At 35.2% G+C, this 23026-nt stretch overlaps 4 protein-coding genes across 5 annotated transcripts; 2 read left to right on the top strand and 2 right to left on the bottom strand.

The window, feature by feature from the left end:
* Positions 1–23: 23 nt before the first annotated feature.
* On the top strand, positions 24–2554 carry LOC107223764 (solute carrier family 25 member 40). Its single transcript, XM_015663560.2, has 7 exons — positions 24–628; positions 733–899; positions 1085–1219; positions 1354–1516; positions 1608–1804; positions 1894–1975; positions 2243–2554. The coding sequence occupies exons 1-7, from the start codon at positions 520–522 to the stop codon at positions 2470–2472; spliced, it is 1083 nt and encodes a 360-aa protein (XP_015519046.1). The 5' UTR covers positions 24–519; the 3' UTR covers positions 2473–2554.
* A 72-nt stretch (positions 2555–2626) lies between these two features.
* LOC107223762 (tubulin-specific chaperone D) lies at positions 2627–8463 on the bottom strand. Its single transcript, XM_015663558.2, has 18 exons — positions 7917–8463; positions 7615–7793; positions 7336–7474; positions 7031–7217; positions 6723–6945; positions 6441–6589; positions 6066–6295; positions 5811–5950; positions 5600–5705; positions 5329–5506; positions 5088–5246; positions 4747–4956; positions 4442–4606; positions 4237–4361; positions 3886–4040; positions 3592–3790; positions 3193–3495; positions 2627–3045 (listed from the first exon to the last, which is right to left on the bottom strand). Exons 1-18 carry the CDS (start codon positions 8256–8258, stop codon positions 2770–2772), a joined length of 3465 nt encoding a protein of 1154 aa, XP_015519044.1. The 5' UTR covers positions 8259–8463; the 3' UTR covers positions 2627–2769.
* Positions 8464–8713: 250 nt separating this feature from the next.
* On the bottom strand, positions 8714–11149 carry LOC107223765. Of its 2 annotated transcripts, XM_015663562.2 has the most exons (7): positions 10893–11149; positions 10575–10769; positions 10358–10461; positions 10072–10282; positions 9690–9969; positions 9280–9604; positions 8714–9202 (listed from the first exon to the last, which is right to left on the bottom strand). In XM_015663562.2, exons 1-6 carry the CDS (start codon positions 10955–10957, stop codon positions 9485–9487), a joined length of 975 nt encoding a protein of 324 aa, XP_015519048.2. In that variant the 5' UTR covers positions 10958–11149; the 3' UTR covers positions 8714–9202; positions 9280–9484. The 2 variants fall into 2 exon arrangements, with proteins under 2 accessions (XP_015519048.2, XP_015519047.2); XM_015663561.2 differs by having other exon boundaries at positions 10072–10461; positions 10893–11147.
* A 185-nt stretch (positions 11150–11334) lies between these two features.
* Positions 11335–22999, top strand: LOC107223752 (DNA polymerase theta). Its single transcript, XM_015663544.2, has 22 exons — positions 11335–11475; positions 11837–12738; positions 13024–13254; positions 13350–13603; positions 13708–13840; positions 13919–14120; positions 15161–15356; positions 15461–15630; positions 15733–16000; positions 16090–16423; positions 16557–16698; positions 16936–17179; positions 17309–17450; positions 17548–19876; positions 20041–20249; positions 20400–20604; positions 20751–20932; positions 21015–21134; positions 21215–21550; positions 21770–22034; positions 22104–22324; positions 22429–22999. The coding sequence occupies exons 2-22, from the start codon at positions 11884–11886 to the stop codon at positions 22597–22599; spliced, it is 7209 nt and encodes a 2402-aa protein (XP_015519030.2). The 5' UTR covers positions 11335–11475; positions 11837–11883; the 3' UTR covers positions 22600–22999.
* The last annotated feature ends 27 nt before the right edge of the window (positions 23000–23026 follow it).

The raw sequence follows: 23026 nt of genomic DNA, 5'->3' as shown, positions 1-23026 counted from the left end.
ATGAACGTATCGTGGAGTACCTTCTTGTGGCTTTTGGAATTCACGAAACTGTACCGGTAGTATAGTTTCTATTCACAAGTTTTTCTCATTCACAATTAATCGAACGTGAATTACAACGCGTAAAGTTTGATATTTACTTATGTCAAATGAACATTGAGCGATAATAATTGCATAGCGTAAATTTTAAACAGAACAATACGTAATATACATACTCAATTGTACATACGAAATCTATTTATGTACGACATGATTGAACATAATATAGCATGGTGCCCTTGCTGTTTGATACCAGGATTCATGAAATTTCACCATCGAAGCTAATCTTTACTTAAAAATATATCAAGCAAGATTATTTTTACACTTTATAGTACAACAATTATACTCAGCCACCTCGAAAGCTTCTGACATGTGATCAAATAAGCCTGTTGCATTGAGGTTATGTGTACTCTGTACATCTTGAACGGTAGATATTAATTTTGATCGTCAATGACAGTAAGCTGAATCTAATAACGCAATAAAATGAGTAATAATCTCGACGATATTGACTTGGATGATCCAAGATTCCGCATCAGACCATATCAACAAATGGTGGCTTCGTGTACTGGAGCATTAATCACATCACTATTTGGTAAGTATACATACAAGTAGATATGCAATACCGTAGTATTCCGTGATAACAAAAAAAATTTTCATGTTCAATTAAGGCAATTAAATGTGTTCCTTTTTTTTTAGTAACACCGCTGGATGTTGTAAAAATTCGACTACAGACGCAACAAAAAGCAATGCTCTCTAACAAATGCTTTTTGTACTGTAACGGACTCATGGACCATCTCTGCCCTTGTCTAGATGAAAAAAGTCCACCTTGGATGCGCGCTAATGGAAAATTTAATGGCACGCTGGTTGGTCAAATTTTCAGCGACTCCTTGTTAACAAATATCTTAACTTTTAATCTTTCACCTCCTTTGGTGACGATCTTTTCACGAATTAACACCAGTGATCATTTTATTCCATATTTTTCTTAGTCGCCTCCATTTTTACAGTAATAAAACCATACGACTTGTATCACCGCCATTTATATTTGCAGGACGCGCTAACTAAAATTAGTAGAACCGAAGGTGTATTATCACTATGGAGTGGGTTGAGCCCGACTCTCATCCTGGCAATACCAGCAACTATAGTATATTTTGTATCTTATGAACAACTGAGGCTATTTTTCAAGGTAAATATAATAGATTTGATTATATCTGGGTATGGCAGCTATTGTCTATGTAAACTGACCAAGACCCTTGTCAAGTTTCTACTCATTCGATATTCTGAAAAACAGTTTCAGAGCTAGCATTATACACATTGCAGGATACCTATAACAGTAGGATTAATAGTGGAACTAATCATTCGGTGCAACCGTTCTGGATTCCAATGTTAGCTGGTGGCACAGCGCGAATTTGGGCTGCATCTTTAGTAAGCCCATTAGAGCTTATTAGAACAAAGATGCAATCGCAAAAACTGAGTTATATCGGTAAATTGATACTAACTATATTCATAATCACTATTCTTCCAAATTCAGAATATCTATGCACGCATTACATTTAATGAAAATTTTATTCCAGAAATCGGACAAGCTTTAAAGACCGTTGTTAAATACAGTGGATTTTCTGGTTTGTGGATGGGTCTTGGGTCTACATTGTTGCGCGATGTACCGTTCAGTGCTATTTATTGGTTAAACTATGAAACTATAAAACAACAGTTTCGAGGAACTCAACAAACATTTACATTTAATTTAGCAGCTGGAGCTGTAGCTGGTTCTGTAAGTTAATTACTCTCCAAGGAGAATCGTATTCAATTCCATTTGAAGTTGTTCTGTTCCTACGTTCAACCAATTTTATTTGTTTATAGATAGCGGCCTTAGTGACTATTCCATTTGATGTTGTTAAAACGCATAGGCAGATAGAGATGGGTGAGAAAGAAATTTATTCAGGTAAATATACTCAGACTCAATATTAATATTATGATACTGGAATTCTCAGAAATCTACATTTTACTTGAGAAAACTTATTAAATTATTTATTTATGAAATGTAATATTACTATGGACAATTTCAATAAACTAGGAGTGAGTGATAAGCTTGCCAATACAGACTTTGGTCCAAAGTTTTTAAATCTAATAGAAATATAGACATATTATATGCACAGGCAATACAGTATTCATACAGTAATCCATTAATCAAATTATTTTTATTTCATAGAAAAACCCGGCCGTAGCAGTGACACTCTGTCAATAATAAGACGAATCTATTCCCAAAATGGAATCAGAGGATTGTTCACAGGACTAACACCTCGGCTGGTAAAAGTTGCCCCAGCTTGCGCTATTATGATAGCAACCTTTGAACATGGCAAGCGATTTTTCCAAGCATACAATGCAAAGCAAATACTTCAACTTGAGAATGACATACAGTATTTCAAAGATAAGTACTAAAATATGTCAGAAAAGTATTAGATCATCTATTTACATTTACAATATTTTATATCTCAATGTAATAAAAAGATGCTCTATCTGCCATGCTGGTGTTTCATATGTATTATAATAGTTGATTCGTCAATCCTAAATTTTAATGAGCAAAGTCAATCCATTGTAATAAAATGGTTTGCAAAATTTATTCATCGCATTAGTTGGTAACAAGTTACATGTTTGTATTAATCTCAAGAAAAATAATTATAAAAATCGTTTAGCAAAAGCATTCCCGAAATTAGTTGCACAGCATTTTTATAAGTCTCAAGATTTTTTAATCATAACAGGTGGTGCAACTTTCATTAGCTCACACAAATGATTTCTAATTGGGCGAAGGATTACCACAGACTGCTCCCAGTCTGTCGAATTGAGTTCATTCAATACACTGGTAAGATCATCTTCTGGAAGGTCCATATCCTCTCCATATAGAGTCAGCGCTTCATATGTGCGCACTGCGGTTATCTTTCTCACGCACATAAAATTATGACATAAAAATATACTCAACTGACTGAATGCTCTTTTACTTACGTCACTTCGCACCTAAAAAAACATCAATATTTTTAGTCTAGGAAAACAGAAATAATAATTAGTTAACGATTTGTGAATGTAAATGAACTCAAGCTTCTCAGTAGAAGGTTCAGAAGAAGAAGGAAGACCATTTCTGTGGAAACTTCAAAATATACAAACCTGCAATAGTTGGCAAAAAACTCCTATACTGCTGATGAGAAGTTTCATATTATTTATAGATTTGATTTCTCGTTTGAGCAGCGTCAAAAGCCGTTGAGGAAATTCACTTTCTGGATCATCCAAAATAAATTGGATACAGCCGGAACTGATCAAGCGAACCATAAATACCAATAAAGAAGTAATCATTCTATCATTCTTATGACTCTCTTCAAAAATATCCAAAATCTTGTGACACAAGTTCCGCACAGATGCTTCGTCAATTTCTTTCAAATAAGAAAAGAAGGACATGCTCGAATGTTTTACCTGGATTCAGACAAGAAAATGAATAATCACTACAAAAGAATGGCTGTTGAAATGAATATCAGCTAGTATGATCAAACTACTTCCAAGCTGGCTTACCAATGACTCGCTCAATCCACCGACACTATATATAATCCCTCGAAGTATGGCGAGTGTATAAGACGGAAAAGAAAGCATCCTTATGAAACGCGGAAATGTCATTGATTCCATTTTCCAATCTATGCTATCTGTACACTCGGTAAGTGGAAACAATTTCTTTAATTCATCATGGTTTGGTATATATGGGAGTTCTGGATCACTAAAGTGGAAATATCAATAATAATACTCGTAATCGATTATAAGAAAAATTTTGGAATGTCATAAATTACGTCAGTGTATATTTATAATCCATACCTGTGTATAAGACCACTAAATACAGCACCAGCCTGTGCACGAATTCTATCGATTCTTTCAACAGCTTGCTGGGCAATACCACCTATCACTTGCCCCATAACTTTTTCATTTAGCACTGATGTCAATTTGGCATGTGAAACTAAATTTGTGAGCAACTAGAAAATAATCGAAATAAAGATAAATTTCACACAAGACATACCTATGAACAGAAGGAGGTTCTATTTTATACTAGATTTAATGCGCGATATGCCAGTATTGAATGTATCAGCATGTTGATTTCAATTCATTTTGTTTGTTTATTCACAAAACTGGTTAAATTAAAATGTTGGTAAATTGGCATAAAGTACTTACCTGAAGACCAGCCATTGCAGCTTCTCGAACCCAAGCTCCTATATCTCCTCTGCTGTCCATCGTGTATTCGCCAAGAGCAAGTAAGTAACAGTCGTAAAGTTCTTGCATGTAAGGTTTCCATACATCTGTAATTATTCATATGAAATATACTAAGTGTACAATATTAATAAATATGATTTATTGATGTGTAAGATACAAAACTAACTTAATTCCTTAATTCCAAGCGTTTGACAAACCATTGTCAAGGAGTGAAACGCTTCCTTTCGACTTTCAGCCCATTTTGAAGTATGTTCTGTGATATGTGTACATTTGATGAGTGCTTGTATTGTATCCTTTGCTCTCTCCCGTAATATGAATAATGGATAATATCCTGTAGGAGAAAAAAGTTAATCACGATCTCACCGAGTATAACTCCGTACGTGGATTCGGAGCAAGTAAAAAAAGTGTCCACCATACATCAATATGCTATACACAAATAAGATGTTACTTTACGAGTATCAGCGCACTTACCTATAGCCTGAGCAAAACCCATTCTGTTTATTTGATTATTGGACCTCAAGTTATCCAAATAACGATCAACTATTACGTTACGAGCATCTGGACTCATATGAGCTGAGGTATAATATTCAGTGAAAAAATCAGAGTGTGCTTCTGCTGCTTTCAACCTAATGCCAGCTACTTCATGGCTCAGGCATTCTTCCAGTAAACCCTGCCAGTCATCTTATAGAGCAAAATTAATCAATTATTGACATTATATCTATACCGTATAATATGGCCTGGTGATGAATTGTGGGAAATTCAATTCAACCTAAATCCGAGGGGTGCATAACTCGGTTGAAAAGTTTACTTACCAATGATGTCGGTGGAATGAACGGGAAAATGAACACGAGCACACTTTCGTATAAGAACTGCGCATGCTTGCTTCATCAACTCTCCACCCAATCCTTTAAATTGCCCTCGATTCTTAAATACTCGTATGGCATTGCATATTTGATCTACAGCTGGTTTGCCTAAATCCGAGTAGGTGAAACAAATCAAGATTAGAATACTTTGAGAGTTGAAATGTGAAAATCAAATAAAACCAACACCCACCGATAATGTTTTCGATTTTCTCATCAGAAGCAATGTCCAATGCTTCTAGAATTTCAGCAACAGCTAAAACTGCTCCATGTCTTACATTCAAGTCAATGGAACTTAGCATATCAAGAAGATTGGAGAGTACCGTTTCAACCATGTAACGAGGATCCTTGGGAGTCAAGTTGCAGAGAGCCTGCAAAATAAGTAGAATACAGTGGTAGTTCAAATTTTGATAACTTCGAAGTATGTGCATAAACCATAATCTGGTTATTATTACTCAACTAACCTTAGCTGCAAGTTCTCGAATAGCTGTATCCCAGTGCGTTACTTTTCTGACGAGCAAGTGATCAATTAAAGGTTTGGTGTATTCTTCATACTGCGCTATGTGAATGCTGTAAAACAATAATTATGAAATTATTAACTGATTATTTGGATTTAAGTAGTATAATCGCGAAAATTTGGAAAATATATGCATGCAAGTCAGTGGAAGGACTTACCTAATTTTTAGGTAAGCATTACTCCGTACACCAACTTCGAAGTAATCAGCAACAGTGAGGATGTCTATTCCATGTGGAAAGTTCCCCTGCCTACCAACATTCTCTTGGAATGCAGCTGATGCAGCTCTCCGACAATTGATCTAGTATTTTTATTTCAGTTATGATTCATTGTTCGCTAATTACATGAACTTACATATCCACATACTACGCTCATGGAAAAAATAAATGATGAACATAAATTACAATGCGATTTACCTCTCGATCGAAAACGGCTACAATAAGCAGAGTAGCAGCAATCTGATTTACATAAGGTAATAGTACTCTAGATTCAAATGCTCTTGCGAACGACCAACAAACATAGCATGCTGCATCTCTGATTATCGATCCTACAGAACCGTAAGCTCGAGGTTCATCAAATACCAATGCTTGAAGAACCAAAGGAATAACATCTCCTAATCTATGAGGTAATAGTAATCCTCTTCGCCCTGCCAGACACAATGAGTAGTAAGAGTCATACCTTGCATAGAAAAATCACTGTCATGTCCACCATAATTAAGCTAATATCCGAATGATTTACAATGTACAGAATACTGAAAGACAGTTTAACTCAATTTATCATGCTGCTTTTACCTAATTCAGCTAATGCTAGACAACCACCATGCCAGGCCGTATCTGATTCACGTCCAGAAAACAAATTCAGTACAAATCCAACCACTTCATCAGCTAGATCAATTGGCAAGCGAGCTGTTACTCGCCCGATCCCTTTGGCTGCAGACCATCTGATAAGTTATTTAAATGCGCAATTGTAATGAGTAGTACTACCCATAAGATATGCTTATGTAGGTATAAAGCCCATGAATTTAAAGCAGACTTGACATTTGTTCTAAAGACATCCTGTGCATGAAAATTTACCTGATGGTAATACTTTTGTCGCGAAGACCTTGTATCAGCTGCTCAATAATTTCTTCTGTTGCTGGAGGAATATCATGGTCTTCAGTCTCTTGGGAGGATATTTCATTTGTGTCCCCTACACTCATGGCTGTTAGATTCTTTTTATTCTCAGGTAGCAAGCTTATTGTCTTGCTTGCTCTCTGATACCTCCAATCAGCTACTTTAGCTCGTAGGAGAACAAATCCTGATTTCGAATATTACGAAGAAGAGATAAGATTATTGAATGCAATTTGAATACGAAGCTGTATTATTTATGTTCATTTACTTACCAATGCGCTGTATTACTTTCAGAGCAAATTTTCTAACGAGAGCGTCTGGATTATCGCTCAAATTCATTTTCATAATTTTATCTAATAGCATTTGACTATATGGCTTCAGATCTTCTCGAGCACAATGTTTCAATATTGAGGAAAGTATTGCCAAAGCACCGTGAGTTGTAGAATTAACTTCCAAACACTGATAAAAATGTTATCGTTAGCAAAACAACAAATTCGAAACAAGTTTTGTATCAAAATTGAAATTGATAATACATACGAATATAGATCAATTAAACCTTAAACTTTTCAATAGTCACCTGGCAGCACCATGTGATAATTTCTTCAAGATACAATTTCTTAACATCTGAACGATTCAGAAAATTCGCAATCAAAAATACTGCCGCCACTGAACAAACATCTTTTGATAGGCAATACAGTTTGCATAACTTCAATATCCTGAAAAGTACTTAATAACTTTGATGTTCGACAGATTTTACTCGATGTAAAATATGTTTTATTAATCAGTTATGTTGATTATTGCAGAGACACGACACAACTGAAAACTTTATCATTTTTAATATGGAACTCTGTAATACCTATTTGTTATCATATCCTCAGGTTTGATATCATTCGATGTTTCCAATCGAGATAAAGGAAAAGGTATTTTAGAAATAATAGATAGCCAAACAAGAAGTACATAACGTGTTTCCCAAGTAAGCGAATCATTTGGGTCTTGCTTTTCCAACATACGCAGAACCGGCACAAGATCCATTACCTAAGTCAAATGTAAGTTGTATTACATCAGAGAACCGAATTCAACAAGTTTAACAAGTGTCGAGGTAACTAGCATAATAATAAAATAAATATTTTGCGAAAATTGTGATATACCAAAGCTTACCTCGTGAGGAAGATGAGAGGCAATTTTCTTATATGTTTTGACAGACATGATGATGAATATGTATTTGAAGACATTGTGTTTTACACCATCAGAAATATTGTCGTCTCTAACGATGGTCAACATCGAACCTAGGATATCGTCCAGGTATGGATCCAGCAAATGCGGTTGATCTTGGTATTGAGACAAAATAAAGGTAAAACGCTCATGATTTCTTTCAATCTGTGCCGGAGTTAAATCCGAATCTCGCAACTTTCCAACCAGTCCTGTGACTTCGTCTATTTCTTTGATCATGTTATATCCACAGCCCATGCTTTCAGGATCAGGTCCATCGTTGAGGACCATTTTGTTTATATGGCTACTATCGTAGAAGGAATGGCCTGTTGAATGAGTAGATAACAATATGATATTCCTTTTCAATCGTGTAATGTTGTAAGCTCCATTTACGGTGAATAATCCAATGTCGTTTACTACAAAGCCGTTTGTTCAAGCAGATAGGATATTTTGACAGTTGACAGATAGCAAAGTGTTCTAAAACATGAAAAACCGTACTCATCATGACAAGTTAGTCGCGACTGGTCCGAATGATATTCGAGGCTACCATCTAACTATATAGTGGTCTAACCTCATCTGCGCAACGCTTGGATCGTCCATAGACCATGTATTTGCGCACGTATTAAAATTTACGTTTATACAATCACCTGAATTTACTCCTACTTACATCGTAAGAAAAAGATTTCAAGTAATAAAGGAGAAAACTAATCTTAATGCTGAAAATGGATCTTAAAAGTACATCAACGAACAATAAATTTGATTTATTTGTGAGGTATCATTCTCCATTGTTAAACATTGTTCTAGACGCAGATAAATTTTTAATATTTTTGTAAATTACTGTTGATAAATTAGCCAACGAAATTTGGCGAAGGCAAAATTTTCTCTAGGTGTAATCACAGTCAGCTGAGCTAAGTATACAAGACCTTGAAATCGCTATGAGCGAACAGATTTCAGATAAAGCTAGAAAATATTACATCACCAAAAATTTTTATAAAAACTAATATCAAAGTTGGCGAATAGCAGAACTTCTCTAATTAAATAAAATTGAATTGACCATTATATTGTGAAGCCTAGTGCTATTATTTGTGTCAAAGTTAAATATTATCAGTATCCCATTGCGATCTAGTCCAGTTAGATTTGGTATGTGAAAACAATCCAGTTAATCTCTAGTAATCCCATGAAAAAATATGTCCAAGTTGCGATCCTCAGAAGGAAGGGCACACTGAGTGCTTGATCTGAAATATAGAAATATATCAGTAACAATTAACAACACAGGTGGTTTTGGATTCCCAAAAAATTACAACTGAATTACCCATTATGCCAGTTTCTCCTTGATCAGTACGAATCTTCCCACCAACTCGGCTTGCAGTCCTATATCATCATTACACTGCAATGGTAAAGGTTCCCCTTCCGTTTTTTCTCAGGAAGTAACGGCATAGACCTTCTTCCAGTGAGTAGATCCAGACAAGTGGTACAATAATAAATCCAGCAATCTACGCCGCAACCTTCTCAGGATATTACAAGATGGACCAGTTTTTGCTGGCGACATAATCATGATCTCCCAAAAAATGCGCCACTTGGTTCGAGTGATTTTTAGGCAAACATTCTTTCTTTTCAGGCAAGTCTGAGTGCCCACACTAAGTATTCAAATAAAATGTTATTTTCAAACCCACATATCACATCTTATTTTTTAACAGCCTCAAATACTGTGCAGCGACTTACCAATCGAATCGCTGCAGAATCTCTTGTCACGATCCTGTTTTTCAAAAACTTAACAACAGTCTTAAGGTCTGTTACTCGCTTCTCTAGTCTTCTATTGCGCTGTTGCAGCACCTTCATGTTCCTTCTCATTTTTTTAATATAATTGTTGAGAGCGATCCAGTTTTTGGAATCCTGCTTCACATTATTGGAATTCAATTGTTTAAAGTCTCCAGGGTAAACTAGGCGAGGCTGTTTTGGAATTGAAGTTAAGTCAGTTTGTATTGACTCCATATTGTAGACTCTATAAACACAACATATTCATAAATAACACAATCCAGCTACATAATTACAAGTGTAACATTGGATATGTGGTTAATAAAATAGACCTAAAGCATTTACACACCTTTTGGCTGGTCGTGGAAAATGTAATTGTCCGTTGGGCTGACTTAGAACTTTGTGTGCTGAAGTGTTAAAAGTAGTACTTGCAGTAATGACCGACGTTGTGGCTGGAACTTCAGTTGATTTGGAAAGTATGTAAGGAGTATTTTTATCCACCTGAATAAACTGTGGCTTTGTCACAATCATGTAAGGTTCTAGTGTGACAGATGTCGAAGCTAAAATTTCAAGATTCAAGTTTGGAGATGAATTGCAAGCTAATTGTCCAGCTTGAGCATCAGCATCTGACTGACCTAATTCTGGCTCTACGGCCATTACATTTGTTGAACCATTTACATTTGAACTTAAGGTTTCGATTCTCTGATTCGAGTGTAACGAAGCCGGGCTTCTGGATTTCCTGTCGATTCACGATAAAATTTATTAAAGCAAGGGAAATCATATTCTTAATGCCTTATAACCCAACATCAAAGATCGATTGGTAAATTAAATTTGTGTCATATGAGTACATACTTGTCAGTCCTGTCAAAGATGGTTGGAACGGTATCTGGCATCAAGTACCTTCGTACTTTATCTCCAGAAACCTTGTACACAAACTTGTCAGGGGAAAAATGTTTACTGCATAACATGCTCCTTTTCCCAGGTGTCCATGCTTCACGCTGCACAGCATCCAGCCATTTATTTCTGCGCTCTTCGTTGGCAGGAAATCTGTCATTGATCATGTATCGTTACTTATTGATAATCTGCATTAGCATGCCCAAGTTTTTAATCAATGAGCAGCACAGTAAAATCTTTCATTACGTATAGATATCATAGACAAAGCACACCTACTTGTGGAAAGTTACGTCTTCGGTCACTCCGTATTGTTCACCACAAGCTGAACAACTAACCACCATAGTTTCTGTGAGATTTGCTCTGTGTGGATAAAGTTGTAAAACGTTTTTCTTGTAATCCCTATCGCGATTATTATTATTATTTGACTACAAAAAAGATCGAATGTAAGAATCAGTGCTCTCGTCTCTCGAGTGAAACGTGACGACGTATCAGATTATTGGACTGGTTGTTCCGTGCGTGGCCGTTGGCGAAGGTTAATTTTGTTCCTATTTTGATCAATGGAGATTTACACGTTAACACTACGTCCTACGCCAAGATCACGTCTCTATTGGCGAAGAAAGGATACACCTGCTCTCTTGCATTCAGAGCCGCAATGGGATTGGAGTATTCTTTTGTATAAAAACTACAATTTGTGATAATGTTCGCTATTTTCTCGGCTTTACCAGTAGGTGGAACTGTAGTCAATTCTTGTTGGATTTAAATTCGAATGGAAAATTGTTTACCATTCAGTCATTCGGTATGCCGATTCACGATCAACTTCGTGTGAACGAACGATAATGTTTCTTAACTTAATCCTGAGGTGAGTGAAAAATAATTTAGTAAATGTAATTTAGTTTTACAACTTACAGAAATGACAGCGCTACTGAATTTCGTTGACATCTGCGTTTGTCTGATATAACCTATGTTTTCAACTACTTTTCTCAACGGTTTGAATGTACACAATCATTAGAAGTAATTCACCTAAAAATGAGACTGAAATTTATTTTAAACTATGACAATGACCAGGGAATAGCTACATTATTATGGCATACCGCATGTCAATGTGTCAATAAAAGACAATGAAGGAGTATTGCTAATTATCTGGAAAAATTCTCTAGCTTTTGGATTGAATACTTAACAAACATACCTACTTCAGTTAGATTGATTTATTTCTTTTACAGATAATGTTACCACGGTAAATATATCGATGTAACGTGTCTGCTTCAAAATGAGCGGAACGACAATAGGCTCATTTGGGGAGCAGACCTTGGATGCATTATTAGAAGCTGAATGTTGCAGCAATACAAAGAATAATACCGTAAATAAGAAAGAAGCGGATAATTTACGCAACTGTAAACCATTTTTTATTCGTCTTCAAGAAATAAAAGAGAATTTGACTGATAGTCGTTTAAAAAACAATCATCCGCCTTGCAAAAACTACTCTGCAAAATTGGTGACGAATGATGATACCAATATTGAGAAATATTTTCAAGAAAGTATACTTTTATCCAAAGCTGACACTTCAGGTTTACCAAGTAAAATAATTTGTGGAAACGATAATGTTAAGTCAAAGAAAAATAATGAAATTGATTTGATTGAAGACGCGAGTGGTAATAATAAATTTTTATACAACGAGAAAGGTCAAAGTTCCAGAAAAGAATCTGTTGGAGTATCTTTATCCAAACAAGATCTTGTCAAGTTATCTGAAGAATTTCTCATAGTCGAAAGTTCAGCTGACGAGAGGTCAAACAATAATTCACGTGCAGTTACCAACGTGAGAGGCTTGCGGAAAAAATGTATCTCAAATAACACAGCATTGAATGACGTTAATTTTATACATTCATCATCCAATGACAAAATTGTAAATAATAATCTAGTAAACATGGTCAACAAGAAGACCCAAGATGTGCAGATTGAAAAAAGAACTCAAAGTGGGCAACTCAATGACCTGTTACAAGTGTGTGCACAACCAGTAAATAATGATTTAAATTCGATACCTGAGTCAGTCAGCGAATACTCCATAGTTAACACACAGTATCGTTGCAAATTATCTGCATGGGGATTGCCACCAGATATTCTCCAGGTTTGTAATGATTCTTTCTTTCTCAATGATAAGATTTTTTGGTGGTATCATACATAAAGTAATTACTCTCGATCATGATCATACTAGAATTATTTCTGTTCGTCTACGTTTCGAGCAAAGAATTTGTTACAACTTTTACACTTGGAAATAAATGAAGATTTTTAATTGGGCTGAAATCGTTTCTAATCATATTGAGTAAAATTATGGCATTGTCTAATGCACGTTTCTGTTGAATCAATGAATTGATTACCCACTGTGAACCTTTTCTGATCAATTTGTGCTCAGAAATATGAATTGAGAGGCATGACAAAGATGTTTCCCTGGCAAGTGGAATGTTTATCCAATTACCGAGTGCTCGAGGAAAACAAGAACTTAGTTTATTCCGCACCAACATCAGCAGGGAAGACTTTTGTTGCAGAAATGCTTGTCATAAAAACGGTCTTAGAACGGCAAAAGAAAGTAATTTTCATCCTACCATTTGTCTCAGTGGTTCGAGAGAAAATGTTTTACTTTCAAGTGAGTGTCAAACTTTTTTCACTTGTGCATTTCACTAATAATAAATTTATAGAGGAATGATACATGAAAAATGTGTTGAATTTATAATTCTTCAGGATTTGCTATCGAGCAGTGGAATTCGAGTTGAAGGTTTCATGGGAGGTATTGCTCCAGCAGGAGGGCTGGCTGCTGCCCATATAGCAATAGCAACCATTGAAAAAGCAAATTCGTTAATTAACCGATTAATGGAAGAAGGAGATCTTTCATCTTTAGGAGCCGTAGTTGTTGACGAACTTCATCTACTTGGAGATCCGCATCGCGGGTACTTGCTCGAATTGCTGCTAACAAAACTGAAATACATGACTCTAAGGTGAACATGTATTTTATACTTTTTTACTCTATCTTACAAAGTTTACTTAAACCCACAGCGGTTGTGAGTTTCGTCACCACTTAATACATGGCAATGCTGTTTAGGGAAGAGCATGTGAAAATCCAACTCATTGGTATGTCAGCTACACTTCCGAATCTCTCGGTTTTAGCTGAATGGTTGGATGCAGAGCTTTTCAGCACAGAATTCAGACCTGTCCCTCTGAATGAGCAATACAAGGTAATTTTAGTCTTCTTCAAATCAAAAAAAGCTTTATGTTTTATCACCAACCATCCCTAAAGATACTCGTATTTATAGGTACGCACAACTATATATGACAATAAATTCGTACCCTTAAGAGAGTTAGATCCTTCACCTGAACTACCAAACGATTCGGACAATATTCTTCAACTTTGCATTGAAACCATATCGGATGGACACAGTACATTGATATTTTGTCCTACCAAAAACTGGTGTGAGAAACTAGCCCATCAAGTTGCTGCAATATTCTTCAAGTTGGGTTAGTCTTTCATGAAATTCAACATTCGGTATAATATTCAATCAAGTTAACATTTTTCCATCTATTAGGTACCCAGTGAACACGTTCATGTAAATTTGATGTCAACATGATGTCATTCAATATCATGAATGTGTCATATGTGAATAAATATTTCGCACTTATTTACGTCAGATACTAACGTAAAAAAATGACATAGAAACAATGTCAATCTGACATAACACTGATGTAATAAGGACGGTTTATTTTCTTATTCGTAACTATGGCTTTAATATGACTTTGTGATGACATTTACTTTATATCATGCAGATATATTGTAGTGTAATGGAACACAGATGTATACCTCACACAACAAAATCAGGCAATACAATACACTTAAATCTTCAGCTTAGTACAATACATTATACAGATCTACTATACGCTTATAATTTCAACGTAGAAATACATAACAGAATTATTTGGTAACTTCTATATATAATGAAACTTGAAATGTTGCACAATCTACGAAAAAGGATATAACGGATAAGACTCTGAATAACTCATTAAAAAAACAATTGTTCTCTAAAACTACATCTGGAAGATGGACTTCAGTTTTGCTGAAATTATAGAGAATGCAAAAGTTTTTTTCAATTTAATTTTTTTTTATACACGATTAGTAAATGACAAGATATTCTTTTCAGCAGGGATGACTTTGTATGACCTGATATGGACATTAGACCTGTCCTTAAGAAGAGTGAAATCGAATTTTCATGATCACATCCTTCAAATTGGTTTGAAATAAGTCAAAAAGAATTACCATTTTTTTTCCCTCCATATTCAACCATCCCTAGAAAGCCTTACTTTTTTCCCCATTAAAACGCCGCTTGGGAAATTTTATTATCTCTATTTTTGACTTCGCTATCTAACTTTTAATGCGGCAAGAAATTTCGACTAATGTCAAATTTACGTAAAATTCGTCACCTACCTATGACCTATTAATGATGTAAAATCAAGGTCATGTATTCACTGGGTATATTCTTTTTCTTTAATGTTACCTATCTTAGGTAGCGAAGAAACAACCCTGGGGAAAATTCTTAGGAACCAATTAGATTCGAATGCAATAGAGGAAACACTGTCACAACTGAAAAGGTGCCCTGCTGGTTTGGATGATATCTTGAAGAGCACGGTTTCATTTGGTGTCGCATTTCATCATGCAGGTCTTACCATGGATGAGCGCGACATTATTGAAGGCTCTTTCAGGTATTATTTCGTATTTGGTCATATCGCTACATTATGTAGCGATCTGAATAAACGTAACAGTGAAAAAATTTCACACCTATAAATCCTCGCCTGTTACACTACAGAACTGGATCACTCAGAGTTCTCATAGCCACGTCAACTTTGAGTAGTGGAGTCAATCTACCAGCCCGAAGAGTAATTATCAGATCGCTAATGTTTCATGGGAAAGTAATCGATACTTTAACATACAGACAGATGATTGGACGTGCTGGTCGAATGGGAAAGGACACTGCAGGTTTGTAATACATACATTGCTATGTCAACATGTTAAACTAACTGTTTTTTCTTCTTCTTCTTGTCCTATTTGAATTAATTTCTGTAACTTGTTTTATTATAGGTGAAAGCATATTAATATGTAAGCCAAATGAAAAAAAAGCAGCAGAAAGTTTATTGTCAGCACCTTTAGATCCAGTAGAATCTTGTTTAGAAGGTTCGGGACCACTTATTAGAGCACTTTTAGAAGCTGTGGCAAGTGAAGTTGCCTGTACACCTGTGGATATTAACCTTTATGGCAGATGCATGCTGGCTAGTTTCAATCCCGAAAATAACGTTGGTACTCATACAAAAGAAGCTATGGACTATTTAACTACGCATGAATTTATTACGTGAGTGGAATGCAGCTAACTGATTTCAAGTTCTCAATTTCATTGCAATAGAACTATATTTTCGATGTATGTGGTTGTTTTTTTAACAGAGTTCAAGAAACTAAAGAGAAAGAACAACGGTGGGTCGCAACAGCACTTGGCAAAGCCTGTCTTGCGTCATCAGTTTCGCCCGGAGAGGGATTATTTTTGTTTGAAGAATTACAAAGAGCAAGAAAATGTTTCGTTCTTGAAACAGAATTGCACATTATATATCTGGTGACTCCATTTAATTCTGGTAGTTTAACCGGTCAAATAGATTGGATGATATTTTTTAACTTATGGAAATCTTTGTCCGAATGTGAACGCAGAGTCGGACAAATGGTAGGAATTGAAGAGCGTTTCGTCATGTCAGCTATTCGTGGAATTGCTAAGCATGGAAAACAGGTAATTGTAAACTGCTGGTTCGTTTAGTACAATTAGAAACCAACGACGAAGTGTTTCGTTGCAGAATTACTTACTTCCAACGACTGAACGAACAATTGACGAATTACTATCTGTGAACCAAATCTTGTTTTAGCAAAATATACACAGAAGATTCTTTACTGCATTAGCCCTACATGATTTGGTAAGAGAGATGCCATTGACCACTGTGTCAGAAAAATATGGGTGCAGTCGAGGGGTTTTGCAAAGCTTACAACAATCCGCTTCGACATTTGCTGGTATTTATCAAAATACTATAAAGTTCCTTAACTTTTAACTTTTCAAGGAATTTGAAACGTTTACGTCACAATCTAAAATACGTACAACAAAATCTTCCTGGTGAAGTGACAGCGTCTATTATTTTCTCAGAATTTAAATATCTACATTCGAACAGCGATGTGTTTATAGTATATGAAAATAAAAAATGTAAATCAAAAACTGACTTGGATATATTGTTAATCTTTCCTATCCTACAGGAATGGTGACACAATTCTGTAAACAACTAGGATGGGATTGCATGGAGTTGTTATTTTGTCAGTTTCAAGCAAGATTACAGTTTGGCGTTTGCAGAGAATTATTGGACTTGCTTCGTCTCCCAATGCTCAATGGTCTTCGTGCTAGAAGTCTTTACAAAGAGGGAATTAAGTGTGTCGCGGATCTAGCTACTGCTGACGAACTCTGTGTTGAACGTGCTTTACACAAAGCTTTACCTTTTGAAAGGTATGAAAATTTACTAATTATTACTACGTCACAGCTGATCACATATTTTTGTGTGAAACATAGTAACACAAACTCTGCACTATAAATATAGTATATTTTACATGTGCCAACATTTTGTTGTACTTTTAGCGAAAAAGAACAAGATGGTGAACACGTATTAGATGCTGCCAAGAGAAATAAAGTACGAAGTATTTTTGTTACTGGAAGAGATGGTCTAACTCCATACCAAGCAGCAGTCTTGTTGGTGCAAGAAGCACGTACTTTAGTGCAGGTTGTAGTTTCACATATTTTTGTGCTATTTTGGTTCATCTTCGTTAGTTTTTTTCACGTTCTGCAATGAAGTATTTCTCTTAATATTTTCCTTACAGCATGAATTAGGTGTCACAGAAGTACACTGGAAACAAGATAATGTGACTTCAAGAAACAAACTTGGAACAATATTAGACGATAAGAGCAATGCATCGGCTATTCAGGATCATGACATTAATCAAATAAACAATCAAATTGCTATGAATATTCCGGCACCTATTAGAACGGCAAGTTCAATAGCAAAAGATGCTACTTCACAGGATTGCACAGAGAATAGTAAAACTATAAAAGATGTATGGAAATCTGACAATGATTCAGTGGACGCAATACAGCAAACGCAAAATTGCGAAACTGGCAATGTCGTGTCGACGGTTATTTCTGAACTACATTCACATCGAATAGAATACAGGGAAATTAAAATGGATGGCTCAAAAATCACTCATCATATCCGTAACAAAGAAATTGATTTACGAAACAAGTTACAGGGGGAAACAATGCAGACGGAACTTAATAATCATAAGATAACGCGAGGAGAAAAGCATGTGAATGAAATCGTTAAAAATAAGCCCAAATTCAGTCTTCTAGGCGCGAAACGAAAAATACGAGCTAAAGATAGCGTGACATCGATATCCAGTGATAATTTTCAACAGATTATAAGTGAAACAGCGACTTTTGGTTCCCCAAAATCTCTCAAAACACCAGATAATGAGCGGAGTAAGAGTAAAATATTGAATAATGGTCCAGATGACACAAAAACCAACATTACTGAAAGAAACTTACAGGAAAATTGTGAGAATATTTGCAATAAAATCAGTGAAAAGTCCAGTCCTGCTAAGATGGTTTTGCCAGATTTCAAATTGAGTATTTCGCCAGTCGTTACCTTGGAGTGGTTATCATTTAATGAAAAAATGTCTAGTAAGCAGTCAAGTGAAGAATTACGAAAAAGTCTCAGACCAGAATCATTCTCAGAGCAAGGTAAAAAAGACCTCAGACTCAATGATGAAAAGAAAGTATCACTTTCACGAAGTCCCAGTTTATTTGGAGATAGTTTATATTTGGATTCGCAGTTCTGCAATGAACTTGAAAAAAATGTTTATGGATCCTTAGATATCACTAAAGTTAAAGGCACAGAATGTTCTGCAATTGATAGTCCGTCCATCAGTTTACAGAAGCCTATTGCTGCAATAGAAACTAAAGGAAAGACGCCAGAGATAATTGTGAAACAGACCAGTAGTTCTGGAGTCAAATTTTCATCTAATACAAATGCCATGCAAAATCGTGCAGTTACTGAAAATCCAGACTTGAATAATCATATTTTCAACAGTGAAGAAATTAACTTCTCATGGAACAGCACTACATGGGATCATTTGAAGGAATCGAATAATGCCTCAAATTTAGATTCTGGAAAAAAAAAATTAAATCTTCAAATGACTTCTAATGATTTTGACATCAGTGATGAAATAGCAGCAACACCAATGATGCAAAATACTCGCTTGAAATCCATTTCCTTAAAATCGAACATACAAAATGTACGCAATGTAAAACTTATAGACAATTCGGGAACTCGCAAACGTAAGTTTAACGAGACTCACTCTTTGAGTGATAGTAGTCCAGTTCTCAACGTATTGAATCTCAGTCATAATCGGAGACTATCCTTTGGATCAAATAAGTCAGATTCAGACGATCTAATTGCAGCATCACAGAATTTGGAATCTATTAAGAATACCACAAAAAGTAGAACCAGAATAAAACTGGAATCCTCAAAAAGAATTATGATTAATAAAAAGCAGCACAATTCAACACTTACAAAGTGTAACGGGCAGTCAAATGCCATCAAAACCAAGAACATTGAGTTGATAAGAACCGGCAATGCTAGCGCTAAAAAAGTTTTGTATCAAGAGAATTGTAGTACAGATAGTGTTGTGTCGAATTCAGAGGAGGATTCTCCTATCCAAAGAATGCGAGCAACTCAAAACCTGCACAAAAGAACTGTGAATTCGTCATTTATCGTTCAGAAGATTGAAAACCTACAAAAATGCAAAAAAAGGTGTTTAAGGTCTGACGTTAGGGAAGAACAATTAAATTCAGAGCAAACAGTGAATTGGAATGTCTTAGACATCATCAACGTAACTTTGAATGACAATATATTCAAATTATTCAGTAACGAATTAAAGCAGAAGACTGAGATTGCGATAGCTTTGGCTCACAATAAATTTGTAAATGATACAATTGGTATTGGAAGTAAATTAGTTTCCGGATCGGCAAGCAGAATGAAAAATAAGTTTAAGAAAAATGAAAGCTGTGTTTACTTAGACACAGTTGTCAACGGAGTTGCCATTTCTTGGGGCAGAAATGTTATTTATTGGATCTCTTTTGAAAATAGAAAAGGTAAGTAGACTGTACGGATTTTACCGGATTTATATAAATATCCTTCTTGACTCCTTAAAATTTATTGCTTTGTTAATAAAATATTACTCGTTCATTTAAAAAATCTAAATATTCTAATATTATGAACTCTTGGTTTGAAAATTTTCTGTTCTATCCTTTTTCAGAAGGAAGTATTACATTAAAAGACCGTCTGCAACTCTTACGAGACGTATTCACAGATTCATCGGTAAATGTACGCTGCTACGAAAGCAAGGAAGTATACAAAAAACTTCATCAATGCTGTAAGATTACCCCCAACTGTAGATTCCTTGATCCAAAAGTAGCAGAATGGTTACTACAACCTGAGACTGACGAAAGCAACATTTGCGACATGGTAAGGTGTAAACGATGTTGTATGTAGATACGTAGATAATACATCATAGAAATGAAATAAAATATAAAATCTGAATCAGCATACTGCATATACCTCTACTCATGTTCAGCAACATGATTTTATCACTGTTCATAATTTTTTTGTCTGCAGGCTAAGATGTATTTTCCGCAAGGTGCTACTATCTTACAACATGCAAGTTCTTTAAAAAGCTCTGCTGGAACCAGTTCCGGAAATGATGATTATTTTTTCGATAGACATAAAGCTGCTGCAGTGGCAACTGTGACATGGCATGTTACGAGTAAGCTTATTGAAGAGTTACACAAGCAGAGTCAAACATTGTTAAATACATTTGAAGGTAATGAAATTTTCTTTTTAGATAGCTGAAAATTGATTTGCAGAGTCACTACGCGTTCATAGACCATAGATAACGGTTAAAAAACTGAATACGCTGGATAAATTCTATTCAATATTACTTGAGTAATTTTAAATTTCTATCAACAGATGTGGAAACCAAGGTGGTATCAACACTGGCTCGTATGGAACTAACAGGAATAGGTCTAAATCTTGAATCACTTCAAGAGCTGTCAGCCGTTCTCCAAGAAGAAATGTCATCATTGGAACAAAGAGCATATTCGTTAGCTGGGCGAAAGTTTAGTTTCACCTCCTCTAAAGAAGTGGCACAGGTAAAGTGACATGATTATTAATTTGATGGACGAAATTTATTGCGAAAACAAAATTATTAATATTTCCCATGACTTGTCACAGGTTCTCGGGATGTACAAGGGAGTTAAAGTCAGCACAAATAAAGCCGTACTAGAAAATTGCGATAATCCAATATCTAAACAAATTATGTCTTGGCGGAAACTTAATACAACGCAGACAAAAGTTAGTCTATTGTTTCAACAAGAAATTGCTCAAATTTCAATGATAATATTTACACAACATTAAGCATGTTTTCTTTTCAGATGGTATTTCCGTTATTAAACCTGGTGCAACAAGGTCCACGAGTTCGAGGGTGTTGTCTAACACGTACAGCCACTGGCCGTATATCAATGCACGAACCAAATTTACAGAATGTTCCAAGAGATTTTAATTCTGAAAATAATAGTTATGTAATTAGTATGCGAATGGCATTTGTTCCCACCTGTGGAAATATCATGTTATCAGCAGATTATTGTCAACTTGAGCTAAGAATATTGGCACATCTTTCAAAAGATCCCGTCTTGTGTGAAATAATGAAAAAGGATTCTGACATTTTCAAGAACATTGCTGCGCAGTGGAACTATATAACCATAAATGAGGTACGAATTCTTTGACGCAGTCCCCTATGCCAATAATTGATAGATCTTCTCTATATTATTCAATCGGCAAACAAATTTCTGTTTTGAAATGACTTTTGATTTGTAGCCGTCTGAGGTAAGAAAGAACATCCTGATTTCAACAATAACTACATGAAGCACGGGTTTTGTAATATCACATTTGATTTTTTATAGTAATCAATGTATGCTTTGTTTGTTCAGGTAAATGATGATATGCGTCAACGCACAAAACAGCTTTGTTATGGAATAATTTATGGCATGGGTTCGAGGGCTTTGGCAAAGCAATTATCAGTTACTGAATTAGAAGCAAGCAGGTTCATGGAAAGTTTTATGGGAACTTATCCAAACGTGAATAATTGGCTTAATCAGGTGATAACCGAAAGCCGAGAAAATGGATATGTAACGACTCTAATGGAAAGGCGCAGATTACTTCCGAGTCTAAATAGTGAGATAAAAAGTGAAAGATGTGAGTAGCGACAAATTTTCTCTGCTGCGAGTTTTTTTCCAATTTACTGCGAACGTTTATTTACTATAGCTCAAGCAGAGAGACAAGCAGTGAATACAAAAATTCAAGGTTCAGCAGCGGACTTGGCTAAAAAAGCTATGGTTCTAATAGATGAAAGACTGCAGAAAGAGTATTCAGATACATCTAGAGTCATTTCAGAAATGAAAACTAGAAAACTAAGGAGCAGCAAAGATTCGCAGAATAGAGGGGCCTACTTAGTTCTGCAACTACACGACGAACTCCTATACGAGGTCAGTTATACTAGTCATTTTTTCCGTTACAATTCTCTGCATGAGGATGAATTGTTGCACAAGAATAAAATCAAAATGGGTAAATAATCATGATACTCTTACAGGTGAATGCCGCAGATCTTGATCGTGTTGCAGCAATAGTTAAAATTTCAATGGAAGAAGCATATCAGCTAACAATTCCATTGCCTGTTAAAATCAGAGTTGGTCCGACGTGGGGCAGTCTAACAGAATACACTGTTCAGAAGCCCATAGAATCATCTGAATGTATTTTTTAATTGTTGAAAGACGTTATTTATTTTAATTTATATATTTTTCGCTTTTGCGAATTTTTATATGTTAAGAATTTAATTACGAATATTTTATAAATGATCACAACTTTTATAAGATCCACTAATTGTAAATATTATTTATGTCAAGTTCTCAAACTTCTGAAATAGGTTATTTAAGTGTAATAGATCTCATAAATTGTGTAGAATTAAAACATTGAATAATAGTGGTAAGTTTACATGCAAAATTCGTGTCATTGCGATATAGATGGATCAATTTTTGTACACAGAAAAAATCATGATAAAAATTGAATTGTTCATTTTTATACAACTATTGTTAATAACAATTATATTTAATGCAGCATTTACTAATCTTCATATTGCTGCTATCACCGAATCAACTTGTATTGCTGAATTTGTAGAAAAATATACACAA

The sequence above is a fragment of the Neodiprion lecontei genome, chromosome 1, assembly GCF_021901455.1.
Source record: "Neodiprion lecontei isolate iyNeoLeco1 chromosome 1, iyNeoLeco1.1, whole genome shotgun sequence".
NCBI lineage: Eukaryota > Metazoa > Arthropoda > Insecta > Hymenoptera > Diprionidae > Neodiprion > Neodiprion lecontei.
This window is presented reverse-complemented; position numbering and strand designations above follow the sequence as displayed.